Here is a 15,710-nt window from a genome sequence, read left to right as displayed (position 1 = left end):
CCAGGTATTTAGTGAGTGATCTGTCTGTGTCCCAGATGTTTAGTGAGTGATCTGTCTGTGTCCCAGGTATTTAGTGAGTGTCTGGTCTATGTCCCTGTGTTGTGCAGGTGTTCAGGACAGACTTCATCACGGCCATGAAGCTCCATGACACATACCATCTGAACCCAGAGGATTATTACGTCCTGGTCGATCCCTGGAGACAGGAGTGGGAGAAAGGAGTCCAGGTCCCTGTCAGCCCACACACCATCCCCCAGCCTGTAGCCCGGTAAGACATGTAGCCTGTAGCCCGGTAAGACATGTAGCCCACACACCGTCCCCCAGCCTGTAGCCCGGTAAGACATGTAGCCTGTAGCCCGGTAAGACATGTAGCCTAAACACCATCCCCCAGCCTGTAGCCCGGTAAGACATGTAGCCTAAACACCATCCCCCAGCCTGTAGCCCGGTAAGACATGTAGCCTGTAGCCCGGTAAGACATGTAGCCCACACACCGTCCCCCAGCCTGTAGCCCGGTAAGACATGTAGCCTGAACTCCATCCCCCAGCCTGTAGCCCGGTAAGACATGTAGCCTGAACTCCATCCCCCAGCCTGTAGCCCGGTAAGACATGTAGCCTGTAGCCCGGTAAGACATGTAGCCTGAACTCCATCCCCCAGCCTGTAGCCCGGTAAGACATGTAGCCTGAACTCCATCCCCCAGCCTGTAGCCCGGTAAGACATGTAGCCTGTAGCCCGGTAAGACATGTAGCCTGAACTCCATCCCCCAGCCTGTAGCCCGGTAAGACATGTAGCCTAAACACCATCCCCCAGCCTGTAGCCCGGTAAGACATGTAGCCTGAACTCCATCCCCCAGCCTGTAGCCCGGTAAGACATGTAGCCTAAACACCATCCCCCAGCCTGTAGCCCGGTAAGACATGTAGCCTGTAGCCCGGTAAGACATGTAGCCTAAACACCATCCCCCAGCCTGTAGCCCGGTAAGACATGTAGCCTGAACTCCATCCCCCAGCCTGTAGCCCGGTAAGACATGTAGCCTAAACACCATCCCCCAGCCTGTAGCCCGGTAAGACATGTAGCCTGAACTCCATCCCCCAGCCTGTAGCCCGGTAAGACATGTAGCCTGAACTCCATCCCCCCAGCCTGTAGGCCCGGTAAGACATGTAGCCTATCTCTGCTCTCTAGTCATATCTAATCTCTAATCATATCTCTGCTCTGTAGGGTGGTGGCTGAGCAGGGGATGGAGGTGATGTTCTCGACGCCTAAGAAGTGGATCCGTTCGGGGTGTTCAGGGGCGCTGGGGTACGTGGACGTCCAGACCCTGGCCGAGGGGGCGTGTCGATACGACCTCAACGACACTGACGTGGCCTGGCTGGAGCTCATCAACCACCACTTCACTCTGATGGGTCAGTAGATCTACCTCCACTACGGTTGTACAGCTCACTGTGTAGTGGTTCAGCGCTGTGTAGTATCGACTGTGTAGTGGTTCAGCGCTGTGTAGTGGTTCAGCACTGTGTAGTGGTTCAGCGCTGTGTAGTATCGACTGTGTAGTGGTTCAGCGCTGTGTAGTGGTTCAGCGCTGTGTAGTGGTTCAGCGCTGTGTAGTGGTTCAGCACTGTGTAGTGGTTCAGCGCTGTGTAGTGGTTCAGCACTGTGTAGTGGTTCAGCGCTGTGTAGTGGTTCAGCGCTGTGTAGTGGTTCAGCGCTGTGTAGTGGTTCAGCACTGTGTAGTGGTTCAGCGCTGTGTAGGGGTTCAGCACTGTGTAGTATCGACTGTGTAGTGGTTCAGCGCTGTGTAGTGGTTCAGCGCTGTGTAGTGGTTCAGCACTGTGTAGTATCGACTGTGTAGTGGTTCAGCACTGTGTAGTGGTTCAGCACTGTGTAGGGGTTCAGCACTGTGTAGTGGTTCAGCACTGTGTAGTATCGACTGTGTAGTGGTTCAGCGCTGTGTAGTGGTTCAGCGCTGTGTAGTGGTTCAGCGCTGTGTAGTGGTTCAGCGCTGTGTAGGGGTTCAGCACTGTGTAGTATCGACTGTGTAGTGGTTCAGCGCTGTGTAGTGGTTCAGCGCTGTGTAGTGGTTCAGCACTGTGTAGTATCGACTGTGTAGTGGTTCAGCACTGTGTAGGGGTTCAGCACTGTGTAGTGGTTCAGCACTGTGTAGTATCGACTGTGTAGTGGTTCAGCGCTGTGTAGTGGTTCAGCGCTGTGTAGTGGTTCAGCACTGTGTAGTATCGACTGTGTAGTGGTTCAGCGCTGTGTAGGGGTTCAGCACTGTGTAGTATCGACTGTGTAGTGGTTCAGCGCTGTGTAGTGGTTCAGCGCTGTGTAGTGGTTCAGCACTGTGTAGTATCGACTGTGTAGTGGTTCAGCACTGTGTAGTGGTTCAGCACTGTGTAGTGGTTCAGCACTGTGTAGTGGTTCAGCACTGTGTAGTGGTTCAGCACTGTGTAGTATCGACTGTGTAGTGGTTCAGCGCTGTGCAGCGGTTAATGTTATCTGTTCTCCAGGTATGGTGCTGCTGGACGAGATGACCATGGAGCGAGCGATGGAGGAGTTTGAGCGGCGTTGCTATGACAGAATGAGCCATGCCATGGCAACGGAGGAAGGGCTTGGCATGGAGTACGACGAGGACGTCGTGTGCGATGTCTGTCGGTCACCTGACAGCGAGGACAACAACGAGATGGTGTTCTGCGACAAGTGCAACATCTGTGTTCACCAGGTACGCTTCTGTGTTCACCAGGTACGCTTCTGTGTTCACCAGGTACGCTTCTGTGTTCACCAGGTACGCTTCTGTGTTCACCAGGTACGCTTCTGTGTTCACCAGGTACGCTCCTGTGTTCACCAGGTACGCTCCTGTGTTCACCAGGTACGCTCCTGTGTTCACCAGGTACGCTCCTGTGTTCACCAGGTACGCTCCTGTGTTCACCAGGTACGCTCCTGTGTTCACCAGGTACGCTCCTGTGTTCACCAGGTACGCTCCTGTGTTCACCAGGTACGCTCCTGTGTTCACCAGGTACGCTTCTGTAATCCGGCGGTATTTCCTCTTTCCTTGACCTTGATCGATGAATGAAGGTCACTGATTAGTAAGGACCTCCCTGGTTGTCTAGGTCTGTAAAAGACACCAGGCCCTCCGTGGAGGGGAGCAGATGAGAAGAGTCTCTTCCCTGACGATGGGATTTGTTGTCCACGGAGCAGAACGGCGGGCTGTCAAGCTCCCGCCTATTCCTCTCTTTGGATTGGTGGATACGTCTCGTTATGTTGATGAGAGATGTTGCCATCGGCGTCTATGCTATGCTGACCTCTCACCTCTAGAATATAGTCTTGTATTTCAACAGGGACAAACAACTCTGATGTAAAGGGTTTCTTCTCAGCATGGATGTCATTACCTCCCTCCTCAGCATTACCTCACTCCTCAGCATTACCACAGCATTGCCACACTCCTCACTCCTCAGCATTACCACAGCATTACCTCACTCATAACAACCTCGGCATTACCACACCCCTAACAACCTCAGCATTACTGCACTCCTCGCTCCTAACAACCTCGGCATTACCTCGCTCCTAACAACCTCGGCATTACCTCGCTCCTAACAACCTCGGCATTACCTCGCTCCTAACAACCTCGGCATTACCTCGCTCCTAACAACCTCGGCATTACCTCGCTCCTAACAACCTCGGCATTACCTCGCTCCTAACAACCTCGGCATTACCTCGCTCCTAACAACCTCGGCATTACCTCGCTCCTAACAACCTCGGCATTACCTCGCTCCTCACAACCTCGGCATTACCTCGCTCCTCACAACCTCGGCATTACCTCGCTCCTAACAACCTCGGCATTACCTCGCTCCTAACAACCTCGGCATTACCTCGCTCCTAACAACCTCGGCATTACCTCGCTCCTAACAACCTCGGCATTACCTCGCTCCTCACAACCTCGGCATTACCTCGCTCCTAACAACCTCGGCATTACCTCGCTCCTAACAACCTCGGCATTACCTCGCTCCTAACAACCTCGGCATTACCTCGCTCCTAACAACCTCGGCATTACCTCGCTCCTCACAACCTCGGCATTACCTCGCTCCTCACAACCTCGGCATTACCTCGCTCCTCACAACCTCGGCATTACCTCGCTCCTCACAACCTCGGCATTACCTCGCTCCTCACAACCTCGGCATTACCTCGCTCCTAACAACCTCGGCATTACCTCGCTCCTAACAACCTCGGCATTACCTCGCTCCTGTTAGATCAGATCTGTTGAGCAATGGGTAAAGTAATATGTAAATGATGTAGATATTCCTCTCAGAAAACCATTGGTCCAACCCTCATGCCTGTCATAATCCGATCAAAAGTTATTGGAGTTTTTTTTACCTATTATAAGATGACCAGAATTAGACTAAATCAATGGAAGCCAGAGGGGAAAAAGAGGTCAAAAATCTGGAAAATTGCATCTCGTCAGCTAGCCTGTTAGGGCTAGGGGGCAGTATTGCCAGCGTCCCACCTTGCCCATAGAGGCTAGGATTCTCTGCAAGAGAACTGGCTACCTGACAGGCTCACTTTCCCATTGAACTCGCCATCTTTCTTCTCGAATCCTCAGGACATGAAACAAAAGAGATGAGATATACATTTTTCAGACATGACGTAGTATTTTCATATTCATATTTTTTTTATTTCTCACAAATAAACAAGCGCAGCTCTGTGAAATGTCAACAGACCACTTAGCGCTGTGGTCACCCACCTTTTCTGATCACTTTCACAGTCAAACAGTAAGATCTCTCACTCAGATGTTTTTTGGTTTTAAACATGACTTTAAAAATGTAACATGAACCTAATAAAAACAGTTGTGTAGGAATGAGGTTTGTGGAGTAGGTCTAATACATTATCACAGCATAGTGGCTATATGCCTGGTCTAATACATTATCACAGCTTAGTGGATATATGCCTGGTCTAATACATTATCACAGCATATTGGCTATATGCCTGGTCTAATACATTATCACAGCATAGTGGCTATATGCCTGGTCTAATACATTATCACAGCATAGTGGCTATATGCCTGGTCTAATACATTATCACAGCATAGTGGCTATATGCCTGGTCTAATACATTATCACAGCATAGTGGCTATATGCCTGGTCTAATACATTATCACAGCATAGGGGCTATATGCCTGGTCTAATACATTATCATAGTGGCTATATGCCTGGTCTAATACATTATCATAGTGGCTATATGCCTGGTCTAATACATTATCACAGCATAATGGCTATATGCCTGGTCTAATACATTATCACAGCATAGTGGCTATATGCCTGGTCTAATACATTATCACAGCATAGTGGCTATATGCCTGGTCTAATACATTATCACAGCATAATGGCTATATGCCTGGTCTAATACATTATCACAGCATAGTGGCTATATGCCTGGTCTAATACATTATCACAGCATAGTGGATATATGCCTGGTCTAATACATTATCACAGCATAGTGGCTATATGCCTGGTCTAATACATTATCACAGCATAGTGGCTATATGCCTGGTCTAATACATTATCACAGCATAGTGGCTATATGCCTGGTCTAATACATTATCACAGCATAGTGGCTATATGCCTGGTCTAATACATTATCACAGCATAGTGGCTATATGCCTGGTCTAATACATTATCACAGCATAGTGGCTATATGCCTGGTCTAATACATTATCACAGCATAGTGGCTATATGCCTGGTCTAATACATTATCACAGCATAGTGGCTATATGCCTGGTCTAATACATTATCACAGCATAGTGGCTATATGCCTGGTCTAATACATTATCACAGCATAGTGGCTATATGCCTGGTCTAATACATTATCACAGCATAGTGGATATATGCCTGGTCTAATACATTATCACAGCATAGTGGCTATATGCCTGGTCTAATACATTATCACAGCATAGTGGCTATATGCCTGGTCTAATACATTATCACAGCATAGTGGCTATATGCCTGGTCTAATACATTATCACAGCATAGTGGCTATATGCCTGGTCTAATACATTATCACAGCATAGTGGCTATATGCCTGGTCTAATACATTATCACAGCATAGTGGCTATATGCCTGGTCTAATACATTATCACAGCATAGTGGCTATATGCCTGGTCTAATACATTATCACAGCATAGTGGCTATATGCCTGGTCTAATACATTATCACAGCATAGTGGCTATATGCCTGGTCTAATACATTATCACAGCATAGTGGCTATATGCCTGGTCTAATACATTATCACAGCATAGTGGCTATATGCCTGGTCTAATACATTATCACAGCATAGTGGCTATATGCCTGGTCTAATACATTATCACAGCATAGTGGCTATATGCCTGGTCTAATACATTATCACAGCATAGTGGCTATATGCCTGGTCTAATACATTATCACAGCATAGTGGCTATATGCCTGGTCTAATACATTATCACAGCATAGTGGCTATATGCCTGGTCTAATACATTATCACAGCATAGTGGCTATATGCCTGGTCTAATACATTATCACAGCATAGTGGCTATATGCCTGGTCTAATACATTATCACAGCATAGGGGCTATATGCCTGGCCTGCCAACATTGTTATTCTCAGACCATATTATATTTCAAAACTAGAGCAAATAGATCAGCATAAATTAAAATATTTTTACTTGACTGATGGTACCTGCATCTGATGGTCATGGTGCTTTCAGGACAACTGGGAACTCTGGGAGGGGAAACGAGGTCAAATCATGACATCAGTGATTTTCAGGTTGAAAAGTCGGAGCTCTAGAAAGATCACTCCTCCATTCTCCGACTTGGAATTCTGAGTTTGATGACCGTTCAAAACTATTTCCCAATCGGATTTAGTTTTTTTCCCTCAAGAGTTCCCAGATGTTTTGAATACGGCATTAGACTCAGGAGAGTCTGCCTCTCACCTTCCCTGCTCTCTCCTTCCTTTCCTCCGGTGAGACTGACCAGGATGAGGGGCCTCCGTCTTCCATCTGATGGTGAAACTCGAGTCGCAGAAGCATCTGCCTCATGCACACATTCATGTTACTGTCCATTAACACCGTGCTTCATTTTGTTTATCTGTCTGACCCAGCCTCAAACTCAGGCCCTGTGTGAAGCTAACTGACCCTCTCTGCCCATTCCATCGCCATTTACCTGTTGTTGTCTTAGCCATCCCAATCAACACCTGTGATTGCTTATGCCTCTCTAATGTCAATATGCCTTGTATACTGTTGTTTAAGGCAGCTCTCATTGTTTTATCATACAGCGGAGCCCCTAGTCCCACACAGACCTCACCTGGCTTAACTGGTGCCTCCCAGAGACATGCAACCTCTCTCATCGTCACTCAATGCCTAGGTTTACCCCCACTGTACTCACACCCTACCATACCCTTGTCTGTACATTATGTGTGGTGGCTAATTTCTGCATTACCAAATGAGGAGAGTTACAACTTCACACACCAGTCAGAGTTATACTTAAACTACATCTTTAATAATTAGAGCTTTGCATTAGCACTAGACTTTCAACGATTCACCATTTCTAATGAACCGTTGAGAGTGACAACACAAAAGTACAAAGATCTTTTATAGCCAAGATACACCCCTCTCAACGTACAAGACGAACCACAGATCTTAGGAAGAGTTCACAAAGGGACTTTATAATTGAGAAAGGAGTATCCCATAGCCAGATAGCATTCGCTATAAATTATCGTTCAGTTTGGTCCCTAAAACGAGGTTCTAATCCCGTTCCTGGTACTTCATAGCACAAAAACACCATCTCATCCAATGGCATAAATCAATTGACAACTCTAGATACTCCCATCTCAAGCAAACCCCCTCTTGACCCCTCTCCTGGACAAGCTCACTGAGGGGAGTGAGTCTCTAGGTCATACACTATCCCAGGATAAGTGCAACATCAGAGAGGACATACAATGGTTCCAGACACTGCCATACACCTCCCCCCAATGCCAAAGGAGGGAGTGACTTGCGCCCAGACATTGCGGAGACAAGTAATTGGTTCCCCATTAATCACGCCACCCCTTCACATGGTTTAACAGATCCATTCACATATGAAGACAATGTTCCATCCTGTCCTCTTCCCTTTCTGATATTCTGCATAGCACCAGGGATATGTAAAAGACAAGCCTGACCTCTCCCCTCTCTGGGCCCCAAGTGACTGAGCCCCGGGGTGACTGAGCCCCGGGGTGACTGAGCCCCGGGGTGACTGAGCCCCGGGGTGACTGAGCCCCGGGGTGACTGAGGCCCAGCTGAGGGAAGAAGTACAACTGCCAACACCAGAGTCCAAAGGGATACATTCTAATAACAAGTATCTCACATAAGCATATTATGCAGATAAGACATCTTCATTATCTATGTTACCCAACTAATTCTGATTCATCCGCCACATTATGCCCTGGATCTATTCTACCACGCCCAGAAATCTGCTCCTTTTATTCTCTGTCCCCAACGCACTAGACGACCAGTTCTTATAGCCTTTAGCCGTACCCTCATCCTACTCCTCCTCTGTTCCTCTGGTGATGTAGAGGTTAACCCAGGCCCTGTTGACCCCAGCACCACACCTATTCACCAGGCGCTCTCATTTGTTGACTTCTGTTACTGTAAAAGCCTTGATTTCATGCATGTTAACCTCTCTGGGCCAGTGGGACGTTTGCGTCCCACCCTATTCAATCAAGTTCATATTTATATCAAAAACCAGCTTTTCACATTAGCATGTGATGTTCAGAACTAGCATATCCACCGAAAACTTACAGTGAATTTACTAAATTACTCACGATAAACGTTGACAAAATACATAACAATTATTTTAAGAATTATAGATACAGAACTCCTTTATGCAAATGCTATGTCAGATTTTAAAATAGCTTTTCGGCGAAAGCACATTTTGCAATATACTGAGGACATAGCTCAGCCATCATGGCTAGTTAATTTGACATCCACCAAGTTTGGGACAACCTAAACTCAGAATTCCTATTAGAAAAATTGGATTACCTTTGCTGTTCTTCGTCAGAATGCTCTCCCAGGACTTCTACTTCAACAACAAATGTTTTGGTTCCAAATAATCCATAGTTATGTCCAAATACCTCCGTTTTGTTAGTGCGTTCAGGTCACTATCCGAAGTGTAACGCGCGAGCGCATTTCGTGACAAAAAAAATTCAAAATATTCCATTACCGTACTTAGAAGCATGTCAAACGCTGTTTAAAATCAATTTTTATGCTATTTTTCTCGTAAAATAGAGATAATATTCCAACCGGACAACGTTGTATTCATTCAAAGAGAGAAAGAAAAAAAATGGCGAAGTCTCGTGACTGCGCATCTGCAGACTCACTGTCCCCAGGCAGACCACTCACAAACAGAGCTGCTGTACTTTACCCAGAGACAGCAGACACCCCATTCCACTTTCTGGCGACTTTAGAGAGCCAATGGAAGCCTTACAAAGTGTCACGTTACAGCACAGATGCTGTAATGTCGATAGAGATGCAACAGAAGGACAACAAATTGTCAGACAGGGCACTTCCTGTATGGAATCTTCTCAGGTTTTGGCCTGCCATATGAGTTCTGTTATACTCACAGACACCATTCAAACAGTTTTAGAAACTTCAGAGTGTTTTCTATCCAAACCTACTAATTATATGCATATTCTCGTTTCTGGGCAAGAGTAGTAACCAGTTTAAATCGGGTACGTTTTTTTATCCAGCTGTGAAAATACTGCCCCCTAGCCCCAACAGGTTAACATTAAAAGCCTCCTCCCTAAGTTTGTTTTCTTCACTGCTTTAGGACACTCTGCCAACCCAGATGTCCTAGCCGGGTCTGAATCCTGGCTTAGGAAGACCACCCAAAACTCGGAAATTTCCGTCCCCAATTACAACATTTTCCGTCAAGACAGAATTGCTAAAGGGGGCGGAATTGCGATCTACTGTAGAGATAGACAGAACTCGATCCATCTCTCCAGAAATGAGTCTCTCACCGTTTTCGCTTGTTATAGACCCCCCTCAGCCCCCAGCTGTGCCCTGGACACCATATGTGAATTGATTGCCCCCATCCATCTTCAGAGCTCGTACTGTTAGGTGACCTAAATTGGGACATGCTTAACACCCCGGCCGTCCTACAATCTAAGATGGATGCCCTCAATCTCACACAAATTATCAAGAAACCTACCAGGTACAACCCTAAATCCGTAACCATGGGCACCCTCATAGATATCATCCTGACCAACTTGCCCTCTAAATACACCTCTGCTGTTTTCAACCAAGATCTCAGTGATCACTGCCTCATTGCCTGCATCCGTAATGGGTCTGCGGTCAAACGACCACCCCTCATCACTGTCAAACGCTCCCTAAAACACTTCAGCGAGCAGGCCTTTCTAATGGACCTGGCCCGGGTATCCTGGAAGGATATTGACCTCATCCCGTCAGTAGAGGATGCCTGGTTGTTCTTTAAAAGTGCTTTCTTCACCATCTTAAATAAGCATGCTCCATTCAAAAATGTAGAACTAAGAACAGATATAGCCCTTGGTTCACTCCAGACTTGACTGCCCTTGACCAGCACAAAAACACCCTGTGGCGTACTGCAGTAGCTTCGAATAGTCCCCGCGATATTCAACTTTTCAGGGAAGTCAGGAACCAATACAGTTAGGAAAGCAAAGGCTAGCTTTTTCAAACACACATTTGCATGCTGCAGCCCTAATTCCAAAACGTTTTTGGACACTGTAAAGTCCATGGAGAACAAGAGCACCTCCTCCCAGCTGCCCGCTGCCCTGAGGCTAGGAAACACTGTCACCACCGATAAATCCACTATAATTCGCTAATTTCAATAAGCATTTTTTCTCTACGGCTGGCCATGTTCTCCACCTGGCTACCCCTACCCCGGTCAACAGCCCTGCACCCCCCACAGCAACTTGCCCAAGCCTCCCCCATTTCTCCTTCACCCAAATCCAGACTAGCTGATGTTCTGAAAGAGCTGCAAAATCTGGATCCCTACAAATCAGCCGGGCTAGACAATCTGGACCCTCTCTTCCTAAAATGATCTGCCGCAATTGTTGCAACCCCTATTACTAGTCTGTTAAACCTCTCTTTCGTATCGTCTGAGATTCCTAAAGATTGGAAAGCTGCTGCGGTCATCCCCCTCTTCAAAGGGGGAGACACACTAGACCCAAACTGTTACAGACCTATTTCCATCCTGCCCTGCCTTTCTAAAATCTTCGAAAGCCAAGTGAACAAACAGATCACCGACCATTTCGAATCCCACCGTACCTTCTCCGCTATGCAATCTGGTTTCCGAGCTGGTCATGGGTGCACCTCAGCCACGCTCAAGGTCCTAAGCGATATCATAACCGCCATCAGATAATAGACAGTACTGTGCAGCCGTCTTCATCGACCTGGCCAAGGCTTTCAACTCTTGTCAATCACCATATTCTTATCCGCAGACTCAACAGCCTTGGTTTCTATAATGACTGCCTCGCCTGGTTCACCAGCTATTCCTCAGATAGAGTTCAGTGTGTCAAATCGGAGGGCCTGTTGTCAGGACCTCTGGCATGTTGTCAGGACCTCTGGAAGTCTCTATGGGGGTGCCACAGGGTTCAACTCTCGGGTGAGTCTTTTGTCTGTAAATATCAATGATTCTTTGATCCACCTCTACGCAGACGACACCATTGTGTATACATCTGGCCCTTCTTTGGACACTGTGTGAACTAACCTCCAAATGAGCTTCAATGCCATACAACTCTCCTTCCGTGGCCTCCAACTGCTCTTAAATGCTAGTAAAACGAAATGCATGCTCTTCAACCGATCGCTGCCCTCCCATCTAGCATCACTACTCTGGACGGTTCTGACTTTGAATATGTGGACAACTATAAATACCTAGGTGTCTGGTTAGACTGTAAACTCTCCTTCCAGACTCAAATTAAGCATCTCCAATCCAAAGTTAAATCTAGAATCGGCTTCCTATTTCGCAACAAAGCATCCTTCACTCATGCTGCCAAACATACCCGCGTAAAACTGACCATCCTACCGATCCTTGACTTCGGTAATGTCATTTACAAAATAGCCTCCAACACTCTACTCAGACTACATCCAATTTGCTATCACAGTACCATCCGTTTTGTCACCAAAGTCCCATATACTACCCACCACTGCGACCTGTATGCTCTCGTTGGCTGGCCCTCGCTTCATACTCGTTGTCAAACCTACTGGCTCCAGGTCATCTACAAGTCTATGCTAGGTAAAGCCCCGCCTTATCTCAGCTCACTGGTCACCATAGCAACACCCACCAGCAGGTACAGTTGAAGTCGGAAGTTTACATACACTTATGTTGGAGTCAATAAAACCCGTTTTTCAACCACTCCACAAATATCTTGTTGGCAAACTATAGTTTTGGCAAGTTGGTTAGGACATCTACTTTGCATGACAAGTAATTTTTCCAACAATTGTTTACAGACAGATTTTTTCACATAATTCACTGTATCACAATTCCAGTGGGTCAAAGTTTACATACACTAAGTTGACTGTGCCTTTAAATAGCTTGGAAAACTCCAGAAAATGTCACGGCTTTAGAAGCTTCTGATAGGCTAATTGACATAATTTGAGTCAATTGGAGGTGTACCTGTGGATGTATTTCAAGGCCTACCTTCAAACTCAGTGCCTCCTTGCTTGACACCATGGGGGAATCAAAAGAGATCAGCCAAGACTTCAAAAAAAATGTGTGGACCTCAACAAGTCTGGTTCATCCTTGGGAGCAATTTCCAAACGCCTGAAAGTTCCACCGTCATCTGTACAAACAATAGTACGCAAGTATAAACACCATGGGACCAGGCAGCCGTCATACCGCTCAAGAAGGAGATGCGTTCTGTCTCCTAGAGATGAACGTACTTTGGTGCGAAAAGTGAAAATCAATCCCAGAACAACAGCAAAGGACCTTGTGGAGATGCTGCAGGAAAAAGGTACAAAAGTATCTGTAAAAAGATCGTACTTTTTGGAGAAAGGTCCTCTGGTCTGATGAAACAAAAATATAACTATTTGGCCATAATGACCATCGTTATGTTTGGAGGAAAAAGGGGGAAGCTTGCAAGCTGAAGAACACCATCCCAACAGTGAAGCACGGGGGTGGCAGCATCATGTTGTAGGGGTGCTTTTCTGCCGGAGGGACTGGTGCACTTCACACAATAGATGGTATCATGAGGGAGGAAAATGAAGTGGATATATTGAAGCAACATCTCAAGACATCAGTCAGGAAGTTAAAGCTTGGTCGCAAATGGGTCTTCCAAATGGACAATGACCCCAAGCATACTTCCAAAGTTGTGGCAAAATGGCTTAAGGACAACAAAGTTAAGGTATTGGAGTGGCCTTCACAAAGCCCTCAATCTTATAGAAAATTTGTGGGCAGAACTGAAAAGCGTGTGCGAGCAAGGAGGCCTACAAACCTGACTCAGTTACACCAGCTCTGTCAGGAGGAATGGGCCAAAATTCACCCAACTTATTGTGGGAAGCTTGTGGAAGGTGACCTGACACATTTGACCAAGTTAAACAATTTAAAGGCAATGCTACCAAATACTAATTGAGTGTATGTGAACTTCTGACCCACTGGGAATGTGATGAAAGCTGAAATAAATCGTTCTCTCTACTATTGTTCTGACATTTCACATTCTTAAAATAAAGTGGTGATCCTAACCGACCTAAGACAGGGAATTTTTACTAGGATTAAATGTCAGGAATTGTGAAAAACTGAGTTTAAATGTATTTGGCTACGGTGTATGTAAACTTCCGACTTCAACTGTATATTTCACTGGTCATCCCCAAAGCCAACACCTCCATTCGCCTCCTTTCCTTCCAGTTCTCCGCCGTCAATGACTGGAACGAATTGCAAAAATCACTGAAGCTGTAGACTTATATCTCCCTCACTAACTTTAAGCATCAGCTGTCAGAGCAGCTTACCGATCGCTGCAGCTGAACACAGCCCATCTGTAAATAGCCCATCCAACTACCTCATCACCATATTGTATTTGTTTTTCTGCCCTTTGTACACCAGTATTTCTACTTGCAAATCCTCATCTGCACAAATATCACTGCAGTGTAAATTGCTAAATTGTAATTACATCGCCACTATTGGCCTATTTATTGCCTTACCTCCTTACTTCATTTTCACACACTGTATACAGATTTTGCTATTGTGTTATTGACTGTACGATTGTTTATCCCATGTGTAGCTGTTGTTTTTGTCGCACTGGCCTACCTGGTTAAAAAAGTATGACCATCTGCCTCGTAGACATATTCATGTTTGTGCTTAGTATTGTTTTCTATGGCAACTGTGGTATAAACTGGATGAACAGCTTAAACGCAACGGAATAAACATTTCTGTTATTCTGGCAGAAGAGGTAGTGACTGTGTTCCAGTATATCTGTGTGTTCCAGTGGGTCTGTGTGTTCCAGTATATCAGTGTGTTCCAGTGGGTCTGTGTGTTCCAGTGGGTCTGTGTGTTCCAGTGGGTCTGTGTGTTCCAGTGGGTCTGTGTGTTCCAGTGGGTCTGTGTGTTCCAGTCGTGTTATCAGTATTGTTCCAGGCGTGTTCTGTGTTCCTGTAATGATTGCGCTGAGAGTCGGGAAGGGAGTTCAGGGAGTGAGTGTTTTAATAAATAAAAGCAACACAAAACACCGACATGAAAACCGAGTGAATATCACCTGAGGAAAGGGGAGGGCTGATACAGGGAAGATAATCAAGGAGGTGATGGGAGTCCAGGTGAGTGTCATGTGGCGCAGGTGCGCGAGACGATGGTGACAGGTGTGGGGGATAATCAGCAGCCTGATGACCTAGAGGGAGGAGAGGAAGGATAATCAGCAGTCTGATGACCTAGAGGTCAGAGAGGGAGGATATTCAGCAGTCTGATGACCTAGAGGGAGGAGAGGGAGTATAATCAGCAGCCTGATGACCTAGAGGGAGGAGAGGGAGGATAATCAGCAGCCTGATGACCTAGAGGGAGGAGAGGGAGTATAATCAGCAGCCTGATGTCCTAGAGGGAGGAGAGGGAGGATAATCAGCAGCCTGATGACCTAGAGGTCAGAGAGGGAGGATAATCAGCAGCCTGATGACCTAGAGGGAGGAGAGGGAGGATAATCAGCAGCCTGATGACCTAGAGGTCAGGAGAGGGAGGATAATCAGCAGCCTGATGACCTAGAGGGAGGAGAGGGAGGATAATCAGCAGCCTGATGACCTAGAGGGAGGAGAGGGAGGATAATCAGCAGCCTGATGACCTAGAGGGAGGAGAGGGAGGATAATCAGCAGCCTGATGACCTAGAGGGAGGAGAGGGAGTATAATCAGCAGCCTGATGACCTAGAGGGAGGAGAGGGAGGATAATCAGCAGCCTGATGACCTAGAGGGAGGAGAGGGAGTATAATCAGCAGCCTGATGACCTAGAGGGCAGGAGAGGGAGGATAATCAGCAGCCTGATGACCTAGAGGGAGGAGAGGGAGGATAATCAGCAGCCTGATGACCTAGAGGGCAGGAGAGGGAGGATAATCAGCAGCCTGATGTCCTAGAGGGAGGAGAGGGAGGATAATCAGCAGCCTGATGACCTAGAGGGAGGAGAGGGAGGATAATCAGCAGCCTGATGACCTAGAGGGAGGAGAGGGAGGATAATCAGCAGCCTGATGACCTAGAGGGAGGAGAGGGAGGATAATCAGCAGCCT

The 15,710-nt window shown here is 46.8% G+C and overlaps 1 protein-coding gene across 4 annotated transcripts in view; it reads left to right on the top strand.

Moving 5' to 3' along the window:
* The window catches only part of jade1 (jade family PHD finger 1), a 66,078-nt gene that overhangs the window by 18,542 nt on the left and 31,826 nt on the right, over positions 1 to 15,710 (top strand). For all 4 annotated transcript variants that reach the window (XM_045705232.2, XM_045705120.2, XM_045705172.2 and 1 more), the window contains exons 4-6: positions 108 to 265; positions 1,210 to 1,394; positions 2,496 to 2,707. In XM_045705232.2, the coding sequence (XP_045561188.2) occupies positions 108 to 265; positions 1,210 to 1,394; positions 2,496 to 2,707 (555 nt within the window). The remainder of the gene's footprint in view (positions 1 to 107; positions 266 to 1,209; positions 1,395 to 2,495; positions 2,708 to 15,710) is intronic.

Source organism: Salmo salar, chromosome 01, assembly GCF_965601325.2.
Source record: "Salmo salar chromosome 01, fSalSal1, whole genome shotgun sequence".
NCBI classification, from domain to species: domain Eukaryota; kingdom Metazoa; phylum Chordata; class Actinopteri; order Salmoniformes; family Salmonidae; genus Salmo; species Salmo salar.
Note: the sequence above shows the minus strand (reverse complement) of the source record. Positions and strands in the feature narration are given on the sequence as shown.